This window comes from Alosa sapidissima, chromosome 17 (genome assembly GCF_018492685.1).
Source record: "Alosa sapidissima isolate fAloSap1 chromosome 17, fAloSap1.pri, whole genome shotgun sequence".
In the NCBI taxonomy this organism is placed as follows: domain Eukaryota; kingdom Metazoa; phylum Chordata; class Actinopteri; order Clupeiformes; family Clupeidae; genus Alosa; species Alosa sapidissima.
In genome coordinates, this window is record NC_055973.1 from 16,488,780 (window position 1) to 16,502,954 (window position 14,175).

Below are 14,175 nucleotides of genomic sequence, written 5' to 3' on the forward strand. Positions count from 1 at the left end.
GCTGCACCGCAGCGCATACACACAATGGCTGCTGGAAAGAGGGGAAAGCAAACAATTTTCAGGCCCGCCGAGTCCAGCAAAAAATATGAGAAAAAAATTATTAAAAATTCGGAAAATAGTTGAAACTCAAGAAAAACACCGTAGAAAGGATGTTAACGCTTCTGCGGTGAGTTTGGCGTGTGTTAACTAAATTGTTACTGTCTGGTTGAATTAAAATATCGGGGTTATTCAAATTATGAGAGAGGGGTGAGCTAGGGAAAAAAGTTTGTGTTAATCAGCGCCCAGTTTAGGACCAGAGAGAAAAGCAGCGGAAGACATAAATATAAAGAAAATTAAAATAAATTGTGTCATTAGTTTGTGTCAAGTCACGTTGCATGCAAACGAATGTCAACACTCGGGGGAAGCGACTGAGTCGTGAAAAGTTGAAGAAAAGTTTTTAAATCTTGCTTAGTTTAAGTTTTTATCTGAATATAATAACAACCGCGCTACGAGGGTAGCCGAAGCAAACGCACGCGCATTTTAATGCTATAAAAATGATTATAAAATGCATGCTGTGAACACGCCGCTTTAATTTTGACATGTATGTGCACGCGAAATGACTGTAAACATGCTGTAATCGATGGTAGCAGGTTTGCATGTTCGAAAAGTGCATTTAAAGATAAAAACGTTAGTGCATTAAAATTTTAATTAAAACCATAAGAGGTTATCACACGAATTATTGTCATCGGTATTGTAGTAAGCTAGACTGTGGAAGAGTTGATAGGCTAAAAGAGGTGCGATGTAGCTAAAACGCCAGAAGTAGGCTATCGAAGTGGAGAAGTTGCTTGTCAATATCATAAACAACCAAAATGGAGGGAGACGTGTAGGGAAACTAATTAGGCAATGTTAAACATTCTCTGTCGACATAGCTCATCAGTCTAAGCTTCCCTGTCAAAGAGTCCTTTAACTTTAAACCAATGGACATATAGTGAGGTCTGAAATTGCTGCTGTTTGCGTTCTAATTCGGTTCCTTCATGACGCGGGCTTGTGGCGTTCTTGTATAGGTTGCGCCGTTGAATATTGGTCGGTAAATAACCATTTGTCATGCGGAGTTGCAAGAGAAGTACTTTCTGATTGACACTTTTCCACAATAGCCTATATCGTGAGAAAATGTATAGCCATGTAGATTACAGTCAGCATCACACCGCCATCGCTTAGTGCACGCTTTCAGGGATGCAAGAATCTGGTAAGGAGAGACATATGTTCCCTTGTGCGCGAGATCAATCAGAGTCCGAGGCTATTTGGGAAACCAGACCACTGATGTTGAGTGACAATCTCTGAGTGAAATCTGTGAGTTAGCCTATAGATTGGCAGTTGGCGAGAGGATTCCCGGTGGTTTGCCATGGAATTTTTCGTGTCATCATAAAGTCCTGTCTTGCACGCGTTTCTTGTGCAACCTCATGTTTTCTGATGAAAATAGTTTTGTTAATTATAAGAAGATTTAATTAGAAGTATGTGGCCAATGCAAGTTCTCAAGAAATGCATTAAGATCAAAGTATGTGCCCTCCTCTGTCTTACACCAGCTTATTTGTGGCTATTAGGATAAGTTTAGGCTATTGTCCCGACTTCTCCATACGCTTAGGGTATAGCAGGGTAGCTGTAGGTTTGAAGGAGTAATGAGACCTATGGTTTCTTAAAGAGACAGAGGCACCTATCTCCCCCACCTTCTGCTTTGTGAGATTCATAGTCATTGCTCATTGACTGTTAAGTTCCACTTTCATTTCAAAGTTCCATCTAGGCTATTTGCTAATGTCTGAGGTTGTAGTTTTTGTTGATGAGACAGTACAGAAAATAAGTCAGGTTGATGAGACTGTACAGAAAATAAGTCAGGTTGACATATTGACATTGATTGTTCAAATAAAAGATAATTAAGGATACAGGGTGGATTGTGGGCTATGTAAAGAACAGTTTCTGCATTAAAAATGTTGAATTGATTAGACTGTTGGAAGTTATTTGTAAATCAGATGTGACAAATAAGATTTATTGTGACTAAAATGAATAATTTTATTGTTTGTCTTTGTTTGTTTGCTTTCCAAACAAGATAAGAAATATACATATATAATTAATTCCATGATGTCTGCTGAAGCAATTTCAAGTATTTGCTGTTAATTATGTTAAGAACATTATCTGGCCTTTTCTTAGATTGTAAGGATATTTTAGGATTAAATTATATCTTGTGTTTGAAAGCTCTACTTTTTGCCCAGGCATATCATTTATGGTATACTTATTTGGCTTGTCTGATATCTTGTTTAGTATTGATGGTTAATCTTGTTTCGTAAATGGTGCCTCATCATCCCAAAACCATACTCCTTGATATACATGCTGTTGTTGCAGAGATGTGTGTTCAGATGTTTAAACCTTAAGTGTTTTTTGTTTGTTTATTTTGATGTTTAGTGGTAAAGGCACACAAAAAACTTTCTTTTAGACATTACATTAGAAACTTGCATGCTATTTTAGAAATATGTAGCGTACACTAATGATCTGGAATTACTTTAATTTTTAATAACACATTTATAATACTAATATAATCTGTAAATAATCAGAATAATGTAACTGCTGTTGTTTTACAGTATAGAATATTTTTAGGATTTAATAGGCTAATAAATTCAAAGATTATTTGCAAGACCTGCCTGAAACAGTTTATTTATAGAGAAATCCTCTTATCCAGTATCATACATTCACAAAGTATAATTTTAGACTACAAGACTAAATAAAAGGTGTATTCCACAAATTCATATATAGCCTATTTGCAAATAAAACCCCATTTAAAAAAAAATGTAAATGAAAACAGAATGTGATAATCTTCAAATCTCGTAAACCCATATTTAGTTGCAGAAAGATCAAATGTTGAAACTGATATATTTTACTATTTTAAGGACACTGCAGAAACAACAGACAACATATAAAATGTTGAAACTGACATATTTGACTATGTTATGACAATTATATGCTCATTTCAAATTCGATGCCAGCAACATGTCTCAAAAAAGTTGAAATGGGGCAGCAAAAGGCTGGAAAAGTTGTATAAACACAAAGAGGAACATTTCACAACTAATTACGTGAACTGGCACGTGTACGTGAACTGGAACGTGTGTGGGCAAGTGCAATAATATAAGAATAATGCTCCTCAATGTGAAATTACAAAGAATTTTGGGATTTCATCATCTATATTAGATTATCATTCAAATATTGAGCGAATTAAGATAAATAACAAGACAAGATTGGATGGCTGTGATCTTCAGAGCCTGATGGCACTGCCTTAAAAACAAACCTGTTTCTGTTCAAAAAAAAATATATATATATATTGTGTTAACATTTGATAACCACTGTCTATGAACACATTTTGATGCTCCATCCACAAATGCTGGTTAAAACACTACCATGCAAAAAAGAAACCATATTTTGACATGATCCAGAAATGCCGCCGTCTTAACTCTGCTCCAAGCTAATTTAAGATGGAACTGAGGCAAAGTGGAAAACTGTCCTGTGGTTAGACCAATCAAAATATGTAATTCTTTTTGGAAATCATGGACTCCGCATCCCCCGGGTTAAAGACAACTTGTTTTTAGTACACAGTTCAAAAGCCAGCATCTATGATCGTATGGGTGTGTTAGTGCCTATGGCATGGGCAGCCTGCACATCTGGAAAGGGACAATCAATGCTGAATGATATAGAGGTTTTTAGCAACAGCTGTGATTCAGACAATGTCTTTTTCCAGGAAGACCTTGAATGTTTCAGGAAAACATTGCCAAACTGCGTTCTATGCCTATTACAACAGTATAGATCCGTAGTAGAAGAGATCAGGTGCTAAAATGGTCTGCCTGCAGTCCAGACCTGTCACACTGAGTGCATCAAGGAATGAAAAACACAATTATGAGGACCCCAGACTGTTGAGCAGCTGACATCCTATTTCAGGCTAGAATGGGACGACATTTCATCCTCAAACCTCAGTTTCCAATAATTTACACATTGTTGTTAAGAGAAGACAATTGATATATTGTCTTTGCACATATATAGGGTTAACATGATTTGAACATCATAGCATTCTATTTTTATTTACATTTTACACATCGTCCCAACTTTTTTGGAAACGGGGTTTGTTCTTAAATTTTGTCCACAGTTCAAAAGTCACAACTTTTAGTCTTACAAAAAACTCCAGGAACATATAATGTTGTTGTTGTAGTACTTTTATGTACAGACATGTCTAGAGATTAAATTTATATGCACCTTCATAGAAGTTCAAACAGTATGTGTGAATCAGTTTCTCTTTGTTTTATCTTGGCTTTATGGTATTGGTAACTCATATAATGTTACCTATTTGCCATAATTGCCTATCAAAAATGAAATATAAACTAATACAATATTTATTCAACAGTTTACTGAAGTGTCATAAAGCTTATACCTATCCCAAATTTAAACTGCTCATTGTTGGCTTTTCTATTAGGTTAAAAGAAACTTACTAAGGACTATTCAAGTATAGAGCTCAATGACCAAAATATATGCACCACATTAATGTCAGAATGGTTGCTAGGCCCAGTATCTGGTGACTTCACCATTATTCTGTTTACTAAAACTTCAACTCTGTCACTGATTACGTCACAGTGATTTCCATCAGGCAGTGAATTTCAGTGTAAGGGGGGATAACTTGCTCGAGCAAGCTTTCCCGACATTCATATGATTCAACATTAACCCACAAACTCACCTACAGCTGGTTCAGATGATTCACTGGTGTCTGTGATGTTTTCATATGCATGCTGTCCTTTGTACTGTTTTTCATCACATTCCTATAGCCACAAAATGATAGTAAGGAGTTAGTGACCACATTTAGTCTTAAAGTAAATCTTACTCCTCCTCCTCTCTGTCCCACTTTGATCCTGTTGATGTTTTGTCCCCAATTTTATACATGCCCACTCTCCTCTCTTTCTCTTTGTCCCCTTCCTCACTTTAGGTCGTTGGCTCCTTGTGGTGTTGAGAGTTTAGGGTCACTTACACTCTCAGCATTGGGGCACAGTGCATGCTACCACTCGGCCAGCCTGCCCTAAGTTGCCATGGCCACAGTCACCCCTGGCGACTGCCCTCACACCACAGACCGAGCCAGGGTGAGGAAGAGGAGGGTGGAGGGCAAAGGGAGGAAGAATTTTCTATGCCAGCTGTGTGAGAAAGCCTTCAACAGCGTGGAGAAGCTCAAGGTGCACTCGTACTCACACACTGGCGAGCGACCTTACAGCTGCACTCACACCGACTGCACCAAGGCCTTTGTGTCCAAGTACAAACTGTTACGGTACGATTGAAAGTATACATATATACATATTTGTGTAGATATTGTGAAAGTATAGTGTAGCATAATCACCATTCTTGAATGCTGCCAGAGACAAACTTGTCCTCTATTTCTTTACTCATTCACATTTGTTTATTTTCATGTTTTTGGATTAAAAATAATAGTTATCATGATAATACTTCTGTGGGAATTCAACCCATGTCAGTCCTTTGTCACAGTTAACAAAACTGCGGTCCAAAATACTTGAAAACATGGAGTGCAGTCTTGAGGTCACTGAGTTTAAACTGGGGTCATTGAGTTCATTGTTTATATCCCAAGGCACATGGCCACACACTCACCAGAGAAGACCCACAAGTGCACTTACTGTGAGAAGATGTTCCACCGCAAGGACCACCTAAAGAACCACCTACATACCCACGACCCCAACAAGGAGGCCTTCACCTGCAATGAGTGCGGCAAGAGCTACAACACCAAGCTGGGCTTTAAGCGCCACCTGGCCCTGCACGCAGCCCACAACGGCGACTTGACTTGCCAGGTGTGCCTCCAGCCATACCCCAACACTGCCCTGCTGCTAGAGCACCTGCGCGGCCACGCCGGCAAGAGCTCCTCGGCCGCCAAGGAGAAGCGGCACCAGTGTGAGCACTGCGAGCGCCGCTTCTACACGCGCAAGGACGTGCGCCGCCACATGGTGGTGCACACGGGCCGCAAGGACTTCCTGTGCCAGTACTGCGCCCAGCGTTTTGGCCGCAAGGACCACCTGACGCGCCATGTGAAGAAGAGCCACGCCCCTGAGCTGCTGCTGGCCGTCAAGGCCGAGCCGGTGGAGCTGGAGCCAATCGCCTGCCAGCTGCCGGCTGCCCCCTGCGAGATGGGAGGTGGCGCCGTGAAAGACGAGTTGTCCGTCCTCAGCGGTGGTGTGTTTGGCCCCTCCCCCCCATTGACGCTGCGCTACCCGTTGGGCACCTCCTCCTACTCACCTCCTCCGCCCCTTAGGGCGGAGCTAGAGACCTACCTGCTGGAGCTGCAGGGTCACTTACCCTCTGAGCCCGCCCACTCAGAGGACCTGCCCTTGCCCAAGATTAGCAGCGCTGCTGCGGCGACCAGCGACTCCCTTAGCTCGTCGTCGCTGGAGTTCTCCCAACTCTTCAACTTCCTGCCCCTCAATGGTCCCTGCTATAGTCAGGCAGCTGGGTCAGCACTTGGGCTCTCCTACCCAGCAGAGGAGGGGCTGTCCCAGGATCCCACTGCGGAGCCTGTCAGTCCCCTACACACTCTCTCCTCTACTTACACCCCGGGTCTCAGCACCCATGCACATACACACTCGGCCAGCCTGAGCACAACCACCACCCTGCCTCGCTTCCACCAGGCTTTCCAGTAACATCCCCCCTCCCCCAACACACTCACACACACACTCCAATACAGTTACGTACAACTACAAACATTACCAGTCAAAGAACAGTCCTGATGCCAGTAACACATGATGTGTCATCACAGATATACCATATATAGAGATTTATTTTGTGCTTTATCAGATATTATTCACAAACACATCTTCTGAAGCCTGTATCATACATTTGCCCATACCAGCTCGTGCCTCACACACAATGCCGTTTTACCCCCATTTCTTCCCATATCTGAGATGGTATGGCTCATTGCCGGCTGGCCCACTTCCAGAGGGAGGGCGGGAATAGAGAATGTGGTTGCAGTGAAGTGTTTCTCTGATAGAATCAACCTAGACTCTAGTATTTTTCTTTTTTTTTTTAATGAGATGTTTCCATTTAGCACTTTGAACTTTTAGTGATGTGAGCTCCATCACAGCTAACCAATTTAATGTTTTGATGGTTTTCTTTTGTTTTTCTTTTTTTTCTGTTTGTATGTGAGTCACTCATAAGTTGTTTGGTACTAAAAGCCAGGCATTTGATTGACAGTTCTGATTTCTACAAAGCCAAAGCTGACCAAACCCAGAGCCGCAGAGGACCTTCTTACCAGACCCAGCACTCTCTCCTTTCTTCAACAGTCCTCTCCTCTCCTTATTTCACACCTACTCTTTCCTTCCCTCCTCTCCTGTTGACCTCTCTGGCCATTTCTCGATGCTGCTGTTCAGACTAGTAGAAAAGGACGTTGTTCTGCTTCCGTTCACAACCAATAAAGGGAAAATAGGTCAGACATTTTACTTCAAATCACAAACATGCAAGAACTGAAACTGTAATGAGTTTTTAACCAGTACTTAAAAATGTTTTGCACAGATCTCTTCTGTAAGCAGCAAGTGGCACACACACACACACACACACACACACACACACACACACACACACACACACAACACACACACACACAGTTGTCTTATGCACAAAAGGGAATCAATTTATGAAGGAACCCATACCCACAGTCGTGCATGCTGTTGCACTGATAAGAGGAATCAATCAATAAGTTAGACAATATACCTGTATGTCTTTAGGACTGATGGTGATGGTCCTTATTGGATATTCCGCTTCACTCTCCAAAATAGACAGCAACAGCTCTACCACAAACTCGGCACAGTTCAGTACAACTTTTAGCTTAGAGCAGAACACCACCTTTGGAGGCACTGTGTCGCAGGATGTTTAAGTGTCTGAAATAGGAGAAAAAACATTTTAGTTGTAAACCTGCTGGAAGAGGTTGTGTGTGAGTGTGTATGTGCATGTGTGTGTGAACAGTTGCAGAAGATTTGATTTGAAATGAAATGTTTGATACGCCTCTATATTGGGCAGTTTTCAATATAGCACTTTCAGAAAATCGAATGCCTTTTTTTCTCAAATATTTTTTGTTTATTATGCTTAAAGGTTTAGATGTCATATTTAGCTGGATGTTAGCGTGTACAGTATATGCTAAATGTGTGTGTTTTTTACAGGTACAGCTCTTACAGTGTTAGACTCATTTTGCTTTACTTGCACAAAATGTCTGTGTTTCTCAGAGAAGTCGGTTTGACAGGACTAACAGTTTCAACAGATGTTCAGGCATGCCAGCATGCATGTACAGAGAGCACATAGTCATACCTAGTGATATGTACATGGTGCACAACAAGTAATAATTTCAAATTAATTGAGTACTAATTTTCACAGCTATTAAAATTTGGATACAATTGCATCATGTCAGTTTAATGTTTTTTATATATATAGGACAGGCCTGAACTCATTAAACTTTGGAATAAAAGCATTTTTGGACAAAGCCTCAGGAGCCTCTCACTATGCTGCAGAAACCTGCACCAGGCGTTCTGCTGCAGTGACACAAACCTGAGATTTCATTGGCACTGGCTGTTTTCCTGTTTCTCTTTTATGAGAGACACAGACACATTAGCAAATCGTCCTCTCAGTTTCAGTGGTACCGGTGTGTGCATGTGTGTGTGTGCGTGCGTGCAAGTGTATGTATGCAAAACATTTCTGCAATATCTCTTGTTTTGGATCAAGCTGCTAATGGACACTCCTAAACCTTCTGAAGGTGCTACAGACCTCTTGTATCTCTTTTTTTATTTCACAAATATCTCAAACTGTGCTAAAGGTCAGTGTGTTTGTGTGTGTTTGTGTGTCTGTTGTACTGTGACTTGCCTGTAATTTGGCGTCATTCTCTCACACACCTGCCTGCTTGGGAGCTCTGCATTACCATGGCGATGGGCAGAGAGGCCCTCTGATCTCTTACCTTTGATATGAGACTGAGGAGGAGATGCTGCCAGAGGTTGCCACGGGAGATGAGGAGGATGGTGATGGAGAAGAACAGAGGTTGGGAAGAGGAAATAAGTAGATGGCATTCCAGCCATCAAGTTGCTACCGTTGGTGCATTGTTGCAGATGTCGTGGTCGACTTGTAATCAATGTTTTTGTTTTCGGTGTTCATCATATTTCAGTAATGCCATCCTGTGACAATGAACTTCTGTTGCTAATCTTGTATATTTTACTTAAATGTATTTTACAAACTACTGTTGTATTTGTATAAATATAGGCCGTATGATTCATATATATATATATATATATATATATATAAATATATATAAAAATATATATCTATGTGTGCGAGCGTGTGAGTGTGTGTGCGCGTTTGTGTGGGAGTGTGTAAGGTAGAACTCAACGCTGCAGTCTCTGCTGGAGTTCCTCCCGGTGACATCATCCAAAGAGACGGTTATTTATTGGCTGGCTGGGTGAGCCAGGTGTGGGTTCTGACAAGTGACTGGCAAGGAGAGCCAGAAGTGTGTTTTGACAGATGATTTGTTGGCTGGGTGAGCCAGGTGTGTGTTAGACCATTGCTGCTATGTGAGGAGAGCTGCAGCCTCCAGTCCAGTGTTACTGTCTACAGTGTACTGAAACTCAATAAATATACAGAAGGATTATAATGTCTGTCTATGTGTGCAATACTTACCTTTTTCAGGTGTGTGCTTTGTGTTGCATGTTGGTGATGTGTTTCACATTTTACGCATTACGCACTAAAATACGCACGAGTCTAGGTAGTCAGTTGTCCAATGATATATCAATCTGAGGCACGTTATCACATGGGATGATGTCATTGGATGAAATGAGCATAGATATATGAAGTCATGTGATCGTGACAAAGGACTACAGACAAATGAGCAAGACAGGTAACACAGGTTAGCGCTTTAGTCAACCTTGCCATCTCCAATTCCAGTTACACAGTTATTGCATAAAGACTTTTAGACATCAGTGGAGCTGGGAAGGTGCAGCAGTGCACTGGTCAAGTATGCTGGTGGAACCCCACGTTAGCGGTCCCGACAGTCCCAACACACACATTCCGCAGCAAAGTTGCCAGCAGATTATGGTCGTCCGTCAATCACTGGAGCGAACTACACTGTTTAGAGCCTCTTGGGTCTGGTGGGTTCGGCTCAGTTTACAAAAGTCTATACTTTAACGAAACTGTGTCGCCGTGAAAAAGGTGAAGAGTGGCGTCCAGTCAAAGTTTCTGGGCAGAACTGAATGCGCACCTGCGCCATAAAAACCTGGTCCGAGTTATTGCAACCACCACATTCATTCTGGCTGATCAGGAGAACACCGATAGTACTATAGCCTAGGGAATTTGCTGGAAACAGAGATCTGCAGCATGTTATCTACGGGAGTGCAGAAGTGAACCACTGGCAGAGAGCAGGTGCATGAAGTACTCGTGAAGTACGTAGGCCTATAGCTCGATGTTTCGAGTATCTGCATGAGCACATCGTAGTAGCCTACACCTTGACGTGAAGCCCGCCAAAGTAATAATCTCCGATACCAATTTAGAAGCTGACTTCGGTTGTTCACTGAAGCTTGAGCACTCCAGAGACCTGAGCCCTCTCACAAACCACCGAGGTGGTACCTATACACACTGGGCGCCTGAACTGTTGAAAGGTGAAGAGGTTGAAGACGGTCGTGCAGTCATTTGGCATCACGCTGTGGCAGGCATCAGGAAACAGCCGAAGGTGATAGATAGTGCATCCTTTACGCAGTTGTGACTTGAATGACGGTGGAATTGTCGGGGACTCTCGGGGACATTCGGACAGACGTCTAAAGCTCTGCTGACACACCCAATTCGCGCATTATGCCTTCTACAGAAATGCGGTAATTAATTAAATATTAGACTACATATTGTACACATGTCAGAGGTTTCATTCCCTCCATCTAAAAATCTATAGAATCTGTTTTAGTGTGCAGGTTAAACTTTACAGTCTATGTCTGCCACTAGAGTGCGCCACTAGCTGCAGTTTTTCTATTTCTGCCGTTTGAGTCAATTTACTTCTGTAATAAATATTGCATGTGACAAAATTAACCATTACGATACTCACTAAATGAAACTGACTCCTACTAATATTTCGATGCACCATTGTATTTTAAAGTTAGTGACATTAAACATTTAAAATTAGCTCACCTTACTAAGGTAAATGGCAAATATGTCAAATTTTATACAACGCCAGACCGTGTACATTTTAGACACAATTTAGAAGAGTAGGCCTAGGCTATTCATGGGTTTCATCAGGTCCCTTTCCACAGGTGTTCACACAGGTGTTCACAGGTGTTCCATAGACAGTAAAATGAAACCCATGAATACCAGGGGAAAACCATAGGGGGAAAACCTTTCTTTTACTGTCTATGGGGAAACTTGTCAATACCAGAAAAACGTGAACGGCAATACGCCTAATCAACAGTAGGTGGCAATATATGCTACTAACGTAAAAACTTTCTCTTGAGCAAGCGCCAAGCGCCGACGAAAATATGTCAAAGGTTGTGCAGGCCAGTACCCGGATGCGGTGTATAAAAGCCAGCTCAGGCCTACAACCATTCTTTTCTATCGGACCTGTGAGGACTGTGTGTACTACTTCCTGACTCACCGCTGTTCGCTACGAAATCTGACGAATAAGTCGGTCAGGAAATCTTAAATATGGTGAGAATAACATATCTTCTTTCAGCTGTTACATATAGTCCATAAATTTGGTGCTTTTTCGCGTCTGGTGCATTGCCGCCTCCTATAGTGCTAACGTTTACTACCTTAAGCAACAACACGTGCTAGCTAGCTAGTCCACCAACAGCCCCGTAGAGGTAGGCTATTTACGCGCTGTCTAACAACTACTTTCCTGGTAACTGTTCTCTACTTTCTGAATGCTGAAATGCCAAGACGAGGGACTACTTGGTAGCACTTACTGCGCATTAGCTTAAGGCAAACTTTCATTGTTTCCCTTGTTAAGTCGCTTTGGCTAAAGAGCGTCAGCCAAATGTGGTGTAAAAATATTTCTTTGGCATCGACAGCCATACTATTCAGTGTAACGTTATTCGTCTTAAACTAACTGCAATTTAAGTGTGTTTTGAACTCATGTGTTATTTTAGGCTTATAAGGATACTGGCAAGGCTCCCGTGGAGGCCGAAGTGGCCATTCACCGCATTCGGATCACTCTGACCAGCCGTAACGTCAAGTCGCTGGAGAAGGGTAAATACACTAGCAGCTAACTTGTTAATGATTTTGATGCACGGGCTATGAGGATGACATTTTCTTGTACGAACTACTGAATGAGTTACACAATACGCTATTCTGAGCCTTCATCAGTTAAAATGTAGCTTCACCTTCTCGTTAGTGCAATGTTAACGAACCTCTTGTTCTAAACAGTGTGCGCGGACCTGATCCGTGGCGCCAAGGAGAAGAGTCTGAAGGTGAAGGGACCTGTTCGTATGCCAACTAAGGTAAAATTGGTGCCTCTGTCCTGTGAAAAAATATTGTGAATTGCCTTTGTTTGGTAGTGGGTCAACGTGGGTTCAACTGATTACTTAAAATTGATATCGTCACATGGGTGTGGTGTAAATGTTAATGAGCGTTTGATGCACAGGCTATGAGGATTAACTTTTCTTGTACGAACTACTAAATGAGTTACACAATACGCTATTCTGAGCCTTCATCAGTTAAAATGTAGGTTACCTTGTTGGTGCAATGTTAATGAACTTCTTGTTCTAAACTGTGAATTCATGATCATTCACTTCACCTCTCTCCTATACAGACCCTGCGCATCACTACCCGCAAGACTCCCTGTGGTGAGGGTTCCAAGACTTGGGATAGATTCCAGATGCGCATCCACAAGCGTCTGATTGACCTGCACAGTCCATCTGAGATTGTTAAGCAGATCACCAGCATCAGCATTGAGCCTGGTGTAGAGGTTGAGGTCACAATTGCTGACGCATAAGCAGGACCTACAGTCAAACATCAATAAATGAAGAGGGGGAAAAACATATATTTTGTCTGCTTGGTCATTTCAATCGCTCTTCTGGTGTAATGTTGCTCTAACTTAATTTATAGAATATTTGGTGACTCACTAGATCAGGGTTCCCACGGGTCATGGTATTTCTGGAATATCATGGAATTCTATTCCAGAAATGGAAAGTTATTTTTATATATATATAGCAATTGTATCATTTTTGTGGTGAAGTCATGGAATATGAGGGAATTTTATTAATACAAATATTTTCATGCTGAATTGGTGTATATCTGGTTATTAGCTTTACTGGGTGCTTGAGTGTGCCAACTGTTTATTTAATGCCCAATAATTCATCTCCTGCTCTAAAAAAAGTCAAAGATTCTTGAACACTACGTGGGTGCTCTGAAATCATTAGTTGGTGTATATAGTGCTATTCATTATATGGCAAGTCATGGAAATTTACATTTGATGGAGTGGGAACTCTGATACAATGGCAGCAGGGCCTTTGGGGTTAAAGATGGTTTGGTCCCATTCCTGAGCCTTCACCTATTGTGCGTAATATCAATCTTTCCCTAGGCCTTTTCAACTGACTACATTAATGGCACTGGGTTGGCTGAGCACAGCTGATTCGAGAAACTGAATCACTTTGGATAGTTTTTGATGCTTTAAGGTAGAGCAAGAGATTTACAGGAGCAGGGAGAGAATTTCAGTTGGGACCTAGTACATGAAATGAGTATCTTCAATTATGTGTGTAAACTCCCTTGAAATGGTAATGTAATGTGCAGTTAATTTACTAGCAGCTAGTATCTATTAACTAATATGGTGAAGGTCTCAAAAATAAATCAGGTCTACGATGGTAAATCATGGATGGAAGTTAATTGTACAAAATACGTTTTTCCACTTATTTAGCGTTTAGAAGGCCTGCAGCCAAGTCTTTTTTCTGTTTTTGTGACTAGCATTGACTGCACGTTTTTAGTGCATTTCATACAGACAAGTCAGTAGCTAGTATATAATGTTTGTAAACCTGGAACACTCAAGGCTGGAAAGTATTCACAGCGCTTCTTACAGTATTTTTATTTATTTGATTTATATTTTTGATTTTTTTCTCATCAATATACACACAATACTCCAACACCCCACAAAAAAGTGTTGAGTGTTTTGTAAATGTG

General features: G+C 41.3%; 2 protein-coding genes, 2 non-coding genes and 1 pseudogene across 4 annotated transcripts; all 5 read left to right on the forward strand.

Moving 5' to 3' along the window:
- Nucleotides 1-16: 16 nt before the first annotated feature.
- Nucleotides 17-9,665, forward strand: plag1 (pleiomorphic adenoma gene 1). The gene is made up of 3 exons (XM_042066966.1): nt 17-166; nt 4,988-5,320; nt 5,636-9,665. Exons 2-3 carry the CDS (start codon nt 5,088-5,090, stop codon nt 6,693-6,695), a joined length of 1,293 nt encoding a protein of 430 aa, XP_041922900.1. The 5' UTR covers nt 17-166; nt 4,988-5,087; the 3' UTR covers nt 6,696-9,665.
- Nucleotides 9,042-10,873, forward strand: LOC121688926 (annotated as a pseudogene).
- Nucleotides 10,874-11,552: 679 nt separating this feature from the next.
- Nucleotides 11,553-13,032, forward strand: rps20 (ribosomal protein S20). Its single transcript, XM_042066971.1, has 4 exons — nt 11,553-11,709; nt 12,150-12,249; nt 12,427-12,500; nt 12,812-13,032. Exons 1-4 carry the CDS (start codon nt 11,707-11,709, stop codon nt 12,992-12,994), a joined length of 360 nt encoding a protein of 119 aa, XP_041922905.1. The 5' UTR covers nt 11,553-11,706; the 3' UTR covers nt 12,995-13,032.
- On the forward strand, nt 12,292-12,362 carry LOC121689005. The gene has a single exon (XR_006024748.1). It is a non-coding gene; the product is annotated as a small nucleolar RNA U54 (small nucleolar RNA).
- LOC121689004 lies at nt 12,642-12,712 on the forward strand. Its single transcript, XR_006024747.1, has one exon. It is a non-coding gene; the product is annotated as a small nucleolar RNA U54 (small nucleolar RNA).
- Nucleotides 13,033-14,175: the final 1,143 nt, after the last annotated feature.